General features: G+C 37.5%; 1 protein-coding gene across 3 annotated transcripts in view; it reads left to right on the top strand.

Annotated features, from left to right (window-relative positions):
* The first annotated feature begins 1,070 nt into the window (after positions 1 to 1,070).
* Positions 1,071 to 15,733, top strand: part of col15a1a (collagen, type XV, alpha 1a) — a 77,817-nt gene continuing 63,154 nt past the window's right edge. The window contains exons 1-2 of one of the 3 annotated variants that reach the window (XM_058387667.1): positions 1,071 to 1,354; positions 1,451 to 1,527. In XM_058387667.1, the coding sequence (XP_058243650.1) occupies positions 1,326 to 1,354; positions 1,451 to 1,527 (106 nt within the window). In that variant the 5' untranslated portion in view covers positions 1,071 to 1,325. The remainder of the gene's footprint in view (positions 1,355 to 1,450; positions 1,528 to 15,733) is intronic. The other 2 variants (XM_058387675.1, XM_058387685.1) reach the window with 2 other exon arrangements.

Genomic DNA, 15,733 nt, shown 5'->3' on the forward strand with positions numbered 1-15,733 from the left:
ATTGTCCAAAATGTCTTTGTATGCTGAAGCATTCAGAGTTCCTTTCACTGGAACTAAGGGGCCAAGCCCAGCTCCTGAAAAAAAACCCCACACCATAATCCCCCCTCCACCAAACTTTACACTTGGCACAATGCAGTCAGACAAGTACCGTTCTCCTGGCAACCGCCAAACCCAGACTCGTCCATCAGATTGCCAGATGGAGAAGCGCGATTCGTCACTCCAGAGAACGCGTCTCCACTGCTCTAGAGTCCAGTGGCGGCGTGCTTTACACCACTGCATCCGACACTTTGCAATTGCACTTGGTGATGTATGGCTTGGATGCAGCTGCTCGGCCATGGAAACCCATTCCATGAAGCTCTCTGAGCACTGTTCTTGAGCTAATCTGAAGGCCACATGAAGTTTGGAGGTCTGTAGTGATTGACTCTGCAGAAAGTTGGTGACCTCTTCGCACTATGCGCCTCAGCATCCTCTGACCCCGCTCCGTCAGTTTACATGGCCTAAGCAATTTATTAAGCAATTTCCCCCTGGGATTAATAAAGTTCTATGAATCTTGAACTTGAAGTTGGGGGACACCCAAATTTGTCACAGAGTACAATCACACACACACACACACACACCAGACAATTTAGAGAAGCCCATCAGCCTACAACACACTTTTGCTTGGGCATTGGAAACCAGTGTACCAGGAGCACAAGGAGAACATGCAGTCTCTGTGCACACAGGGCGGGAGTCCAGTGCTAACTTAAACATATAAGTAATACAAACAACTGAATATAATGTACAATATAATCAATAATAATAAATATGACATAAGCTATATGCCTAACCTGACTTAATATTTGAAAAGTTTGATTTTAATAAACACACCTTCTGAGGTATGTAGTGAGGATTAACTTTTCCACTGTGGAAGTGTTGCTTGGTTGAAAAAGTTTGATATCCCAGATATATGAAATATGATTGATATGATGCTTTGTAAAGCGCAGCCATTTTTGGGGAGATAAAGTGGGAGACTTGTCTTATCGTCAGACTTTGAGGAGGAGACATGGCGTGCGTCAGTGAGAATGTGGGAACGGTGCAGGGCCGGATAAAGGTGGAGGTCCACGGCTTGAGACCGGGAGTCAGATTTCAGTGTTTTTGAGGGGGCAGATTGAGCTGAGGGTGAACTGAGGCTGTCTTTGTTCAGGAGCAGCTCCTGAAGGTGCGGTTGAGAGTAGAGCAGAGTAGAGCGGAGCGGAGCGCGGAGGCTCATTGCGCCAGCGGGGGAGACACACAGCGCCTCACGGCTTCTGCTTCAACACCGTCAGCTCCTTGGTGAGCTCGGAGACATGAATCGCGGAGCTATGCCTTTCCTAAGGTGAATTGAATGAATACCTGCTACGATTTGATTTCTGTTTATTTCATTTCTGAGAGGATGTTTCTCATGACATCTTTCAACCCTTCTTGTCACCAGAGTGCCGCCGTGGTGCTTTTTGTACCTCACTGCTTTGTGGCTTTTCCATCCAGCGACTGCGTTCCAGCTGCAGGACGGTATGCCAGCTTTTCACATTCTAGCACGCTTCTTTTTCAAAGTTTTTTTCACGCACAGAACAGCGGCGTATTGTATGATTACATGATAAATTTGCAGCTAATTCATTCTTAGTTCTTTCATGTGGTTTGCCTGCGTGATGAGGATGATGAAGATTGAAGCTAAGATAGCAGAACAAGTTTACAAAAATCCTGGCTGCACGTGCAACTTTTGCATAGTTGAATGAATGAATGAATGAATGAGCAAATGAAATCCATTTCACGAAATATGTTTGATCACTTCTGTTCACGTAGGCAGTATTTATGAAGCGATGAGACTGACAGAAAGGGACACGGCTCTCTCAGATCTGCTCTGACTACCTTGTCACGTTTAATGTTTGTTATGGAGTTTGATATGGAGATGATGCGCTTTTACGCACAGTGCATCGTTTTCCCTTGTGCTTTGCGCAAGTGTTTTCAAACTGAACAACTTTAACATCGCTCCCAGTCCTGTTCCTGGAGTAACTGGTGTACTGCATGCTTTAATGTTTTCTCCGCTCGAACACACCCACTTCGACTCTGTTAATTAGCTGAGTAGTTTTATCTGGTATGCTAAGATTTGCCATGGTGACAATGAGTCAGTAAAGTAAAGTTTTAGTGCTTTTATTACTATTACATTGTTATTAAGATCATCGTTTGTTTGTTTATGCCGTTAAGTTATACATGGATTATTTATTTATTTATTTACAAATTTGCAACATACCTTAATAAGTAATGAAATATATATATATAAACAGCAAACACTGTTTATTTGATTCATACATTCAGCAGATAACCTTATCCAGAGTGACATACAAAATTAAACAAGCATTTATCTTTTATATTAACATTTTTTATCTTTTTTTTTTTTGGCCGAGCTTGAGGGCCATGTTTAAGGGCCCAGCAGTGCTGGAATTTGAACTTGTGACCTCCTGAGCAGTAGCCCAGTGCTTTAACCACTGAACTACAACTGCCCTGAATGCTAACATAAGGTACAGGTGCTTTGAAAAGATTTGAGCTCCCTGCTGAACTATCCAGCTTGCTCTGACCAGTTACCAGCTGCCAAAACACAGACTGAGCAGGTCAAACATCTTTACCAGCTTAAACTATTTTCCAATTTGTTTGAACTACTCAATAAATATTTGATTTATCCTGTACCTCCTTTTTTGTTCATTTCCAACTACATATAATTTGTCAGCTTTAATAGTAGGAATTTGGAAACTGTTTCCTTTCTACTAGCCATTACCATAAAGTAATAATTAAAAAAAGGTTCAACCAGTATGACCAACTTGTCATGTGTTGTAACTGGTAGCAGGTCAGACTAAGCTGAATGTATTCAGTAGGTATGTACTCGTCTTTCATAACAAGCAAATTAAACATGCACCTTTACTTTTTCCTGACCATCAGTTAGAGGACTGAAGAAGAAGTGATCATGGACTTATAACTCATCTTTGTCTTCAGTGCATGCCTCAAGGTCAATGCCAATGAAAGACATCCTGTGATTTTAACCACAAATTATCCCTGTAATGAGTGATGAGTGGCCAAATAAAGTCCATACATCTGTAGCAACAGCTAGAAAATAGTTATTATACCAAAGAGTGCAGACCATATAATAACCCATTAAGCATGACATTACATACAAATGCTGGATTGTTTTCAGACTGTAAACTAATGTTGTGAGCTCATAGCAGACCCTGTTACGAATGACTGGCTTCAGGCATACAGAAATGAAGCATGCCAAGCAATCACATGCTTGACGTTACTGTATTTTGATAGCAAAGTCCCTATGTTGGAAGGTGTGATAAAACATTTTACAATTGATGCAAATGTTGTAAACATGCCAGTTTGACTCTCGTGACAAATTAGTCTCTAGAGTATGATTTTCTGGTTCACATACTGGGAAATTGCCTTCCTGCTGCATTTTGGAGGTGGAGGAAATTATTAAAGGACAGCTTTGGAGTAAATACTCGACTGAGGTGACAGAAGATGACTGACTTTTTTTTTTTTCATTAGCTGGCTAACTAATGCTATTGACCTAATACTGAATGGATGCTGTGTACTGTATCAGTTCAATGACGGGTGAAAACACAACAATGGCACAAAGGTGGAACTTTTGTCAAAATGGATGTCAAGATGTTTAGAGTTACAGTTACAGAGTAATCCATTGTGGGCGATGTATTATCACCACAAAGTGATCATTTTCAAATAAGAGCATCTCCCAAAGTGTTTTATTCAGCTTATGCTAATGATTACAACTTTCAATTTATTATTAAACGACACAAGTAAAAGAGGGCCTGGAGTAAAAGAAGTTAGTTCCTGTTATCACATGCATTATAGCAGCCATTAAAAGTTCTTGTTCCCTCAGCAGCTTTTAAAAGCAGAAAGTGAAGACATGGAGATTCTCCTCGTCATCACAGAACACTTTCATTAAATTTGATTTCAACATGTTTTTAATGTTTATTATTAGACACAGCTTATTTGCAGTGTTAGTCATACAAGTCCCTGTGAACGATCGAGCACATTTGTCTAAACTTTTCATCACTTGAATACAGCCAGAGCCAGAACTACTGTCAGAGAAAATGATTCACTGCCTTCTGACCAGATCAGATTTGAGACTGTAGGATTAATTCTACTCTTTTGCCAAAATGCTTCCTCACCAGCTTTCTGCGACTTTGTTGATGTTGTGTATTCATTGTGGAGACTTTTTGATGATAGAGCTTATGGAGAAGAAGTCTTTAAGTTAGTATGTGATGTCAGGTCTTTGATGCTTCATACTGTAGAGCAGTTTCCGTGGAGTGACAGAACTGAGCTGTTGTATGGTTGACATTTGACTTCTGTAGTTTTATGACTCATCATGCAGGAGAACACAGCGAGCAGTGTTGTGTATTTGCCAGGCAGCCCATTTGAGGACAAATATTTCCAGCCACAGCTGTAAACACACATGAAATAAAGCCGTTGCTGTGGAAACTAAATTGCTGTGTATTCCCAGGAATGTGAACTCTTTTCTAATTCAAATGATTGTTTGATTCACATGTTTGAGGTCTGTAGTAGTGTTAATGGTTATTCACACTGACCGCTTGGTGTGTGGTCAGCGAAGTTGTTATGTGTTGTGAGTCATGTGAAATCAGCATATTGAATTTTCCACGGTTGTGTTTTGTTTCTTTTGGCTTGAAGTAAACCCAATGCTCTCTTATCAGCAAAACCTTGAACCTCTTTGTTAATAAGCATATCCAGGTGTTGTTGTTTTTTGTTTTTGTTTTTTGCATTAGTGTTGCTGTCTGTATGTTCTAGGGCTGAAATGTCCTCATTTGACCTAAGAGAAGTATGAAAACAGACAAACAGAAGGAAGCCACCTTTAGCACTTCTGCTCAAGATATATGAAATTGTCTCAGCAAATGAAGGAAAGTTGTTATTTTAGTATATCAGTCTCAGTTCAATCTCATTCCATAAATCCCATTCAGTCTCACACAGATTATCATATAGCATAGCTTAAAAGGTTCATTGCAAACATTCAGCAGTCAGGTTTTAGACATATCTCCTGATATGTCATGACTTTGTGTTGTTCTACTCATTTCCAGCTCTTTATGGACAAATTAGTCTCTTGAACTACATCTATAAATCATATTAAAGATACAGTTAAGGCGGCAGTCAAAACACTCATTGATTTCTAAGACCTAAGTGGAGTTTAGGCAAAAAATCTTCCTGGATTGTTGGAAAGTAAAACAAATTGTGGAACTTTTGAAAATATAAGCCATTTTCTTTTTAAAATAACTTTACAAAAAAAGCCATCAAATTGATGAGAATGGTTGTATTTACATCTTGTAGAAGCTTTTATTTTAATGTGATGAACATGTACATCCTTTGGAAAGAAGGTTACAGTTGAGCTCTATAAAGAAAAATAATCTTGGAGAAGTTCTTTATATAATAGTGTCAATTTGAATACAATCAAACATACAGTTGACCATTTATTTGTTAAGGGCCTTGCTCAGCCATCCAACAGTGGCTCTCTTCCAGCCATAGTATATACACAGAACCATAACCCATTTCCCAAAGTCATTACATCTAGCTAACTAGTGCCTGGTGCTAGAAACGTCTGGGGATTTTTGAATAAATCTCACCAAAATGACAAATTACATATGTAGTGTGAAATTCTCATTTTCAGACTGCCCGAAAGTATACAGCTGGAAATGTCTGGCCAACACAAGCCAGATGCTGATTGAAAATCTCACTTGTAGCAATGAGCTGTTTGGGTAGCATGTGTTGGTATCAGGTTTCACTGACAGAACTTCCAAAAAGTGCTTAAGGGGGAAAACAATCAGCCTTTTTTAATAAAGAAAAGACTCATGTGTGTCAGCCAAAAATAGCATCTACCCTGACTTAGGTATTAGGTTTCTCAAAGACATTTGGAGAAGATCTAGCGCATCACCTATCAAAATGAAAAACTGGATACACACCATTGACCTTCCTTTTTTTGAATGATATTGTATTTCTTTGTGGGACAGGCCACGGTGAACCACGGTGCTCCATTTGGAGCTACTTAATATTGATTAACATATTTTTTAATGGCACATTATGAATGGTGTCATTAAAATGGTGAATGGTCAGTGGTGCTATGGGTGGGATTTTGGTACTGAATGGTACCAAATGGATGGTACTGAAGATTGTGAAGATGTGAAAATTGATATGAACATCATGTATCATAGTATGCCTCAAAAACAGCTGCAGAAGCTACAAATAAAATGTTAATGTAATGTGCCAGATGTGGTTCATTTTCAGCATTATGAATCAGTGTAGGATGCAACGAGCGAGATTTTCCTCAGCATCACAGAAATATATTCCTTTACTTTCTGGAAAAAATGAGGCAGAGGATGCAAGTGTATCCAGAGGAAGTATTCAATGGAGTACAAAAATAGACAGTAGAAAAAAAGACTCATCTTAGAGAACAGAAAAGCCTTTTAACAAAGCAAGAATTTTCTGTATTTCATTTATTCTATGGTACTGGTTTAATTTCTGTCCTGCTCAGACAATCTTTGTGTGATTTGTTAATCTTTTGTCATTAACTACTAGCGGTCGCATCACTGTGTAGTCACATCAGTGGGTGTGTACATTATACAGACCCCATGTCTTTTGCACCTTGAGAACATTTTCTGTTATCCTGTTGTCTGTTGATTCTCAGAGCACATGCATTCTTGGTTTGTGTTGGCCTGAACCACAATTCCTAAATAGTGCCTCAAGTTCATCTGCTGAGCATAACGTTGAACATAGTAGTGTCCCTGCAGCTCCAGAGACATCCTCCCTTATAAAAAACCTGTACCATCTGGAGCAGACGATATGTCAATGGTGCTGCACCATCTCAAAGCAATACTACCTACCCATTCAAATTGTGTAATCAGAGCTAGGCCATGTATTTGGGGGTTGTATATATTACGCAAATCTTCAGGAAAGTGGACATCATAACAAAACATTTTACAAGCAACATTTCCTCTTGTTGTGAAGCACAAATGGTGACTGTTACTATTCCACTCCCTGCAGATTGTGTGATCTCAACAGGGACGTCCAAACAATAGCTCTGGAAAACACGGCACCATGTGAAGTGGCATGGCAGGAAAGCTGATCGAAAATGACAACATGTATCTGTGTTGATATGATGGCAACCGAGAAAAGTAAAACAAAAAAGTGTGACAGGATTGTTCCATAATCTACATGACACATTATAACCACTGGAATGTTGGTTATAAATGCTGTGTCTAGTATTTGGCATGAAGTCTAGTCATAAGAAAGACTGTTTGCTGTTTACTGTATGCTGTTACCACTTATCAGTGTTTTGTTTTCATTGCTAAAATATCTAAATTTCAGCTCTAAATAAGGCCTTTATAATGTGTGATACAGATAACACTAAGTTAGAATCACTGTACTCAATCCATCCATTTAATGTGCTGCTTATCCTACACAGGCTTTCAGGGAACCCGAAGTCTATCACATGGTATTTAGGGTACAAGGCAGGGGACATCCTGTATAGAGGGCCAATCCATGACTGGGCACAATCTCACACAAACCCCCACCCCCCAGCACACACTATGTCAATCAGAGATGCCAGTCAGACTATCACACATGCCTCTGGACTTTAGGAGGAAACTGGATTACCCAGAGGAAACCCCCAAAGCATGAGGAGAACATGCAAACTCAGCCCACACAGGGCAGAAGCAGGGCAGAAATCTACCCTCCAACCCTGGAGGTGTGAGACAAACATGATAACCACTAAACCACCATGCCCCACCTGTATGACTATATTTGGAATAAAGTGGAAATATGTGTAGTTGTATGTGTATGTGCATTGGGCTAAGGTAGTTGTAGTGAACATGGCAACATATATAAGAATTATTTATAAATATGTGGTAATATGGGTATGTTAACAGGAATGTAGGATGTGTGGGTGTTGTGCAAACAAGAAAAGTTTCCTCTCATTCCCTCCTGAAAAGATGCTAGTGGGTGGATTGGCTATGCTAAAATTGCTCCTAGGTGTGAGAGTGCATGTGATCCTCTGTCATTCCATCCAGGGAGTGCTGAAGACGAATGAATGAAAAGTATCACCTATCTCTAGACTAGACTCTGTATTTAAGATCAGTGTTTAAATTGGAAGCTATGCTAAGTTTTTATAAATTACACAGGAACACCAGATATTGGAAGTGATTAATAGTTGAGAAGAATGAAATTGGCATATTTTGTATAGTTGTTTTGTAAATGTAGAAATGTTTATCTATATGCATCTATATTTCATAATTTTATCGACAGTTGAAGTCGTCATACAGGGAGCTTATATAGACATCAATCCATATGGAATACCAGGATATTTCTGGGTTGTTTTTTATGTAGTCTGGATGGAGTGACTTTTCGGAAAGTTTTAGTTCATCCCACACAATAGGGGGACTTCCAGCAGGTGTGCATATTTTCAGATAGGCAGCGAAACAGGATATGACCTAGGCCACCTATGCTGAATCTACACAACGCTATACACTAAAGGCAGTAAAGTTTCCTCTGAAGTTTGCTGAGTGAGTTGGAACATGAAAGAAATTACAGTGGATGAAGTATAGGGTGCTGTTAATAACAGTGAGGAGAAGGAAATGGTGGGAGCAGATGGATTGGGTCTGTATTTCTTAAAGAGTTTTTATGATTAAGTGTCTCTGGTGTTCCACTAAACAACCACCTGATGCAGCAAATCACTGTAAGACCTGCCAGTGCAGTAACATCTATATTGCAAAATTGTAAAGCTAAGCTTCTAATCTTAATCAGTATCTGGAACTGTCTAAAGGGTGTGTTTTGCTGCACCAGTTTATAATAGACCTCACTTCATGTATTTTTTTAAATAATGTCCAGGGATTTGTTCACCTTAGTTAAGATGATATAGGTTCTGATCCCACTGCTCTTTATCTTCCAGTGTGTTTACTTCACTTATGACTGGAAAACATCTGGTTGTGGAGATAATGTGCACATATGAATTGCATCAGTATGCAAATGCAGTGATTTACACTAATGTACCTTAAACCATGTTTGAAGCAGGCTACCTTATCTCTTCAATCATGGCTTTGCTATTTTTTGATATGCCCAGTTTTGTTCTGACCACATTTTTTTATCAAAAAACTTCTTAAATAGTTACAACCATTTTCCAAATGCGTCATTTAGTCCATAATTGAGGTGTCCGTTTATCAGTAGTTAAAAAAAGAACATCTCTGTCTCCTCTATTAGAAAACACTCATGGGCATATAAAACACATGAATGTATAGATTAATTGTTTGCTGTAATCTACACCAGTGAGATTGTGGCACATGCAAATAAAGTGAGGCTTTATACAGGCTGTAGCTTTCATTGTGTTTCTCACTTAAATTTGTATTCAGACCCAAGCATGTTGGTTTACTCTTTTACTTCAGGCTCCTAGTGATTTAAACCAGAAAATACAGAATTTTGTGATTCCCAGAAATCTTCAAATAAAATCTGGGATGGATTTAAACATCTAATCTAATTTGAAAATAATAGATAAATACGTTCAGTGAGAATTCATCCTGTTTCTCGTTGATTTGGCTAGTCCCAGTGATTATTACTAGTCCCAGCAGTTTTTTTAGAAAGCCCATGGTTTTGAAGAATACAACAAATAGATAGTAATGTCCACTGTAACGATGGTCATTTAAAAAATGTAAAATATTTGCCCACATATAATGAGGCTTAGAGTAACATATATAGTGTTTATTAATCATATACTTAAAAAAAATGCTTATTTTCTTATTTTGCAAAAATGTATGAAGTCTATGCCTGTAATTTGAATGCACGTTTGATCTCCACAGATTTTTAACAGTGTTCCTTTAAAATATCATTATTTTGATGGCTCAAGTTATAGACATAAATGATAGATAGATAGATAGATAGATAGATAGATAGATAGATAGATAGATAGATAGATAGATAGATGCTCAGCTGTGTAGCAGCTGTGTTGCAATTTTTTATGATACTTCTGCAGTTCTGTGGGAATGGCATGTGCATTTTAATGCCATTTAATGCCATGGCCTTGTGGGAAAATTCTTTCAATCACATTTATTCCTCAAATTAAGATATAACATATAATTTCCCCCCAAAGTCAGTAGCATCTGTTAACATTTCTTCACTCTATATTTTGTCCTAGATTGAACTATTTTATTTATCAATCTCTAGAAGCTAATCAGTTTAATCCGTTAAAGCCTAATATTGAAGGCAGCTGCATCTTTAATTTTGGGATACAGTACTGACTCATATCTGGTGCCGGAGTGTATAACTCATGAAATGTAGTTACAGACATTAGCCAAGTCCTGAAGTCATGATTAAGGTTTAAGTATTTATGTGGTTCCTCAGCACACATTAAAATGGCTTGTGAAAGTGCATTTAGGAGGAGTTGTTAGAATATGCTGTGTTCAGCCAAAAAAATAGTCACTTGTTTTTTTTTTTTACAATTATTCCTTATTTTAATGAGGCACCATTACCATGCTTCAGCATAAAAAAAATCAGCCTTCAAGGAATGTTCCATTTCTGTGCTTGTAGTTGTTTCGTGTGTTGCATTCCTCGGTTATCTCTAATAATCAGAAGGAGATAATCAGAAGTGGTCCCGCCAATATTAGAGATAACCGAGGAATGTAACACAGGAAACAACTACATATATATTTTTATGTGTAGTTTATATATATATTATATATGTAGTTCTATATATATGTATATGGCTCATTTCTCAACAAACCTGTCATTATGTGCATGGTGTACCTGAAAAAAATTAGATTAGACTGAGTCATGAATTAACTTTATACTGTGTGTGTGTTTTTTTAGGGTAGGTTCATGATGCTAACAAATAAAAGTCACTTTTAGAAAGCCAGGTAAAGGGGATGTAATGTGTAATGAAACAAAAGGTAATCCGATATCCGATTCTGGTTGACATTGGATAGTCACAGTATATGTTATTGTTCCTTTATAAGTGTTTACCAGAAAATCAGTACTAATCGTGTTGAAAAGATGTTTAGGATGTGCATTCTAGTCTTTATATCTATGTCTTTATCATAACATATATATTTTACTATAATTTCAATGACAATATAATATTGTATATATTTAATGAAGGCTTGAGGTGTATTATTCAAAGTATAGGAAATGTTAAGGTTATTTTAATAGTTTAATTGTTGAATATGAATATAATAATAATAATAGCAAAAAACATGACTCTAGACTCTTATATTTCAGAATATTTTTAAATAAAATCAGCTATTTTTAGTCATCACTGTACTGTTTTGAGTATAGAGAGGAATGACAAATATTACATATATTTTCCATGTAACTTCACCAATTTGCTTACTAATAAAAAACAAGCCTAAAAATAATATATTTCTTGTTTAAACGTATTAAACCATGGAAATACAGTTACAGTCGGGATAGAAGCAAATGCAGGTAGTTAATCTTAATGGACTGTGATTCCAACTGACGTACAGAAAAACCATGGAAAAAAAACCACTGGAAACTCTTTAGAAGCGTCAGTATGGCCTATAACTGTAAAACACTGTTTTAGCACTGAAGTTTTATTTCCAGCAACTTCTGAAGGTTGTAGTGAGCAATAGCATCCGCAGGCTGTCAGTTCAGTCTTACCAGCTACATGACAGCACAGCTTTAACAGGATGAGTAAGAAACATTTTCCTAGACACTGTAAGAATAGGAAAAATGCCTGCAGGTAAAGAGACTAAAACTCGTCTTATCTGTGAAAGGAGGAATTACATCGATTTTGTGATTTGTTTACTAATGACTTGTACTATCAGAAAAAAAACAGGTTTGCTTAACCATTTATTGCAAACCTTACTGAGATTAGATTATACTGGTTTCCTGTTTATTTATCAGTACTGCAAAGTAAACATCTAATCGCACATACAGTAAAGGTGCTATGGGTAGAGATTAGGTTAAAAATTCATTTTAAATAAAAGCAAGGTGTTTACATGGAATTTGATCTAGTAACATGAGATGTTGAAACCACTGATGTGTGTGTATTGGAAAGCATTTCTGCCTTCCAGTTCACAGCTCCCCAGTTTGATCCTGATTTACTGTCTTCCCTTGTCTGTATGGGTTTTCTGGTTTTTTACTACCTCCCAAAAACATGCTAGTAGGCAGTTTTGACTACTCTAACTTGCCCTAGTTGTAAGTGTGTGTGTGTGTGCGCATCAACCACTGTGATTGATTGGTGTCCCATCCAGTGTGGATCCCCAACTCCCACCGGGTGTTCTTGGGATCCGCCACGACCTTGACCAGGATAAAGTGATAGAAAAAGATGAATGTACGACAAATGCAAAGTGTATTTTTTGTTCAGAGATACGTGACTTGCTTTTGAAAAGGTTACCAACGGTTGTTTTCCTTACTAGTACAAAAATACTATTTAAATATCATTACACAGTAGAGATCAGTGTCCATAGAAGCAAATTGCTGGATGGGAAACTAACTGTTTGTAATTCCTTGAGAGATAAATAATCACCTGTGAGTGTTTATAGTTTTATTATTCCAGTTAATACAGTTCTCTATCTCGAACCTAAAAAGGAGGGCTCGTTCTATATTTGGTGGTTAGCTCTGTCCAACTGATACATTATCCTGCCAGGAACAATGAGAAGAATGCACAGCTCCCTTTTCACCAGTCGGTCTGTGTCAGAGCGGTGTGCAGAAACTCTGACACAGTAGCTGTTTCACAGGTTTAATCAGACACAAGGCAAAAAGCACATAACAAGTAACTGCAGCTCCATTTCTTTCTGAAGGCGGTATGCGTTTATGTGGTTTTGTGCTTATTTAACTTTGATGTCCAATCCCAAATCCAGAGCCTTTTTTCTAGTAGATCAAATAGGAATCAATACGCTGACTTACTGGAAATAAAATGTCCTGTGGAGGATTTGGCTATTTTATTCATTAATAATCAAGTCTTTGTTACCTTTGAATTCTATTCAGCTGCACTGTGTTTCTTTTTCACTTGTTTTGACTTGTTCCAAATAAAGCCATTTGTACTAGTTGGATGGTGCATTTACTGGTGCAGGATAGAAGGATCAGGAACGTGTCTGTCATCATGCGGTTAACTTGCAAAGTACCATTCATCATTTATTGGAAATTGATATTAGATTAAAGGCCTTTATGCAAAGTATAGCCAGAGTTTTTTTCATTCAGCATGGTGGTATAGGTGTTTCTGGCTGAGTGAAAGTGTGAGGAAAGGGAAAGAATCTGGATTAAATGAATGGAAACGAGGAAGACGGATGAAGGAACAAAGTTAAGAAGAAAGTGTAATGGGAAAGGAGGAAACATGGGTGAGATGAAGGATTGTTTAAATGGGCGAAAGAAATCAGATAGAGAGAACTGAAGAGGAGGATAAGTACTTGGCCCGGAGTTTATCCATTTTATTATTCGTTCAGATTCAGACTCTTTCTTTTCTTGTACATTCTCAAACCAAAGGAGCAACACTGGCCATCTGAATGGAAAAAAAATTTGAATAACATTTATATTGCTGATGGATTTAATTAAATTGTATGTCACACGTTAAACATGTGATGACTGATATTAGTAACAGATGTCTTACATTACTATACCGTATGTACGTCAAATGAGCAATCTACTTCCAAGTGAATGCTTTTACAAACCAAAATGTATGTGTATGCATTTCTTGAGAACAGGGACGATTAGAACATACTGTATATAGGCTTTAGTACCTTTTTAATAATGCAAGTTGAGCATAAAAGAGACACCGAGCCAAAAAAACTGTTTTATTTGCAGATTTATGAGCGGGAGTTAAAATATAGTTCACAACTTACGTACATGTTCGAGATCAAAGATCTACAGGTACTGGCATGTTCAACATTCAAATGCTCACCATGTAGATTTATGAGTATTGTGGCCAGCTGTGAACTTGCCTGCTCATGGCACGTCCTGCATTGTACTCAACTTAATAGTGTAAAGTGATGGATGAAGCTTGTGTAGGTTCAATTGGAGGCCTACTCAAAGTGCTAATGAATTTACAGAGCTGTGTTTAAGGTATGGGTGACATACAACATGGATAACCTTTTGGGAGTAAATTCATTTATTGGGAGCTTTTTTCAGGCAGGAAACAGAGGGAAGTTACTTACATACAACAGATTTGTGACACAGAACAATGAGATCACCCAGTAAATATTGCAAGGCAGGTAATGGTTTTACCCACTATCAAGATGTTTGTCAAAGGCCTCTGATTCTGTAGTATTATGATTATGACTTATGATTTATGAATGTTTTCTTTTACTTGTACTCCCAACTGCTGACTAGACCTAATGTTCAGTTTTCCATATTCCTCTCTTTCCTAAGGAGGTTGGAATCCACTTTCAGTTGGTTTTGTTTTGTCTTCATTCCCTTTCACAGTATTTTTCTGCCAATTTCGCCCAGGTTTTGGCAATTCAGGTATAAAAGAAGAATTGTAAAACTGAGTTCTGACTAAACCTTTTATATTAGATGCTATAAATTCACAAAAATTTTCTAAGCATGCACAATCAAAGTCTGACCAGATTTGTGCACTGGTCTGGGAAAACACATCAGCTGTTGCTGTGTTTTAATTCAGGTAAAAAGCCAAAAAAGAGAAAATCTAAAAGGTTTTAGTCAGAAAAATGATTAGAAATGATAAATTCCTTCTCTTTTTTCCCTTTGGGGAACCAGAACATCAAATGCTGGTTGAGATTCATTCAAACGAGAATTCATATCAAGAGCTGTCAATATAGGATATTATCTCCATCAGATATTTTACTGTATAAAGTATTTGCATACCTGTTTGCTGAGTTGGAAGAACTGTGTGATGTCTTTTTTTAGCAGAATTGTGGTATCTTGCCAAACTTTGACACAGAGATCAGGGCCATGTAATTATCATACAGGCAGGAATATAGTTCTCTTGACACACCAGACACCTTCCACAAAGCTTCCTCATTAAAACCACATTTATTTAGCTTAATTGTGTCACAACGATGAGATGCAATAATATTCGCAATGACAAGCTTTTTTGCTGAGCTCTGCAGTCATTTTCCTTGAGATGACACTGCTTTTTCACAAAAATATGTAAAAAATGGTGTAGGAACTTGAATCATGGTTTTCTGTTCTGGTATTAATTGCTGAGGTCATTTTGAGGTCGTGACATGTTAGCAACGAATCATTATGTCCTGGCAAGGACCAAACTTAGTTAAGCATGAAGGACCTAACGACTCAGCAAACTCAGAGCCTGGAGAAATGTCACAACGCTGAAATGCTGCAGTGCAATGTAAAGGACAGCTGGTTTCACTCAGAGTATTACACATGTTCCGAAAGGATTTTCCTAAAGCACAAGCTGGGAAATGGTCAGTTAATGAGTTTGAGTCATCATCGGATCTGAACCTTTTACCAGAAACTGGTTTCTATTTTGGAAAAAAAAAAAGCTGATGAGATGGTTCCAGCTGAACGATAACATTAATTACAAATCTGTGTCAAATATAAGGGAATTTCATTGTGACATTTTTGAAGTGCAGTGATGAACAACTTAAACATTTGAGGAAGTGTTAAAACATCTGAGAAGCATTAATTTTCTACAGCAACTACAGGAACATTGCAAAGTTACTGAAACATTTGAGGAGCAGTGCTGTGTTACAAGATCATCTGAGGAACATGGATGATCTACTGT

Source organism: Hemibagrus wyckioides, linkage group LG01 (assembly GCF_019097595.1).
Source record: "Hemibagrus wyckioides isolate EC202008001 linkage group LG01, SWU_Hwy_1.0, whole genome shotgun sequence".
Classification (NCBI taxonomy): Eukaryota; Metazoa; Chordata; class Actinopteri; order Siluriformes; family Bagridae; genus Hemibagrus; species Hemibagrus wyckioides.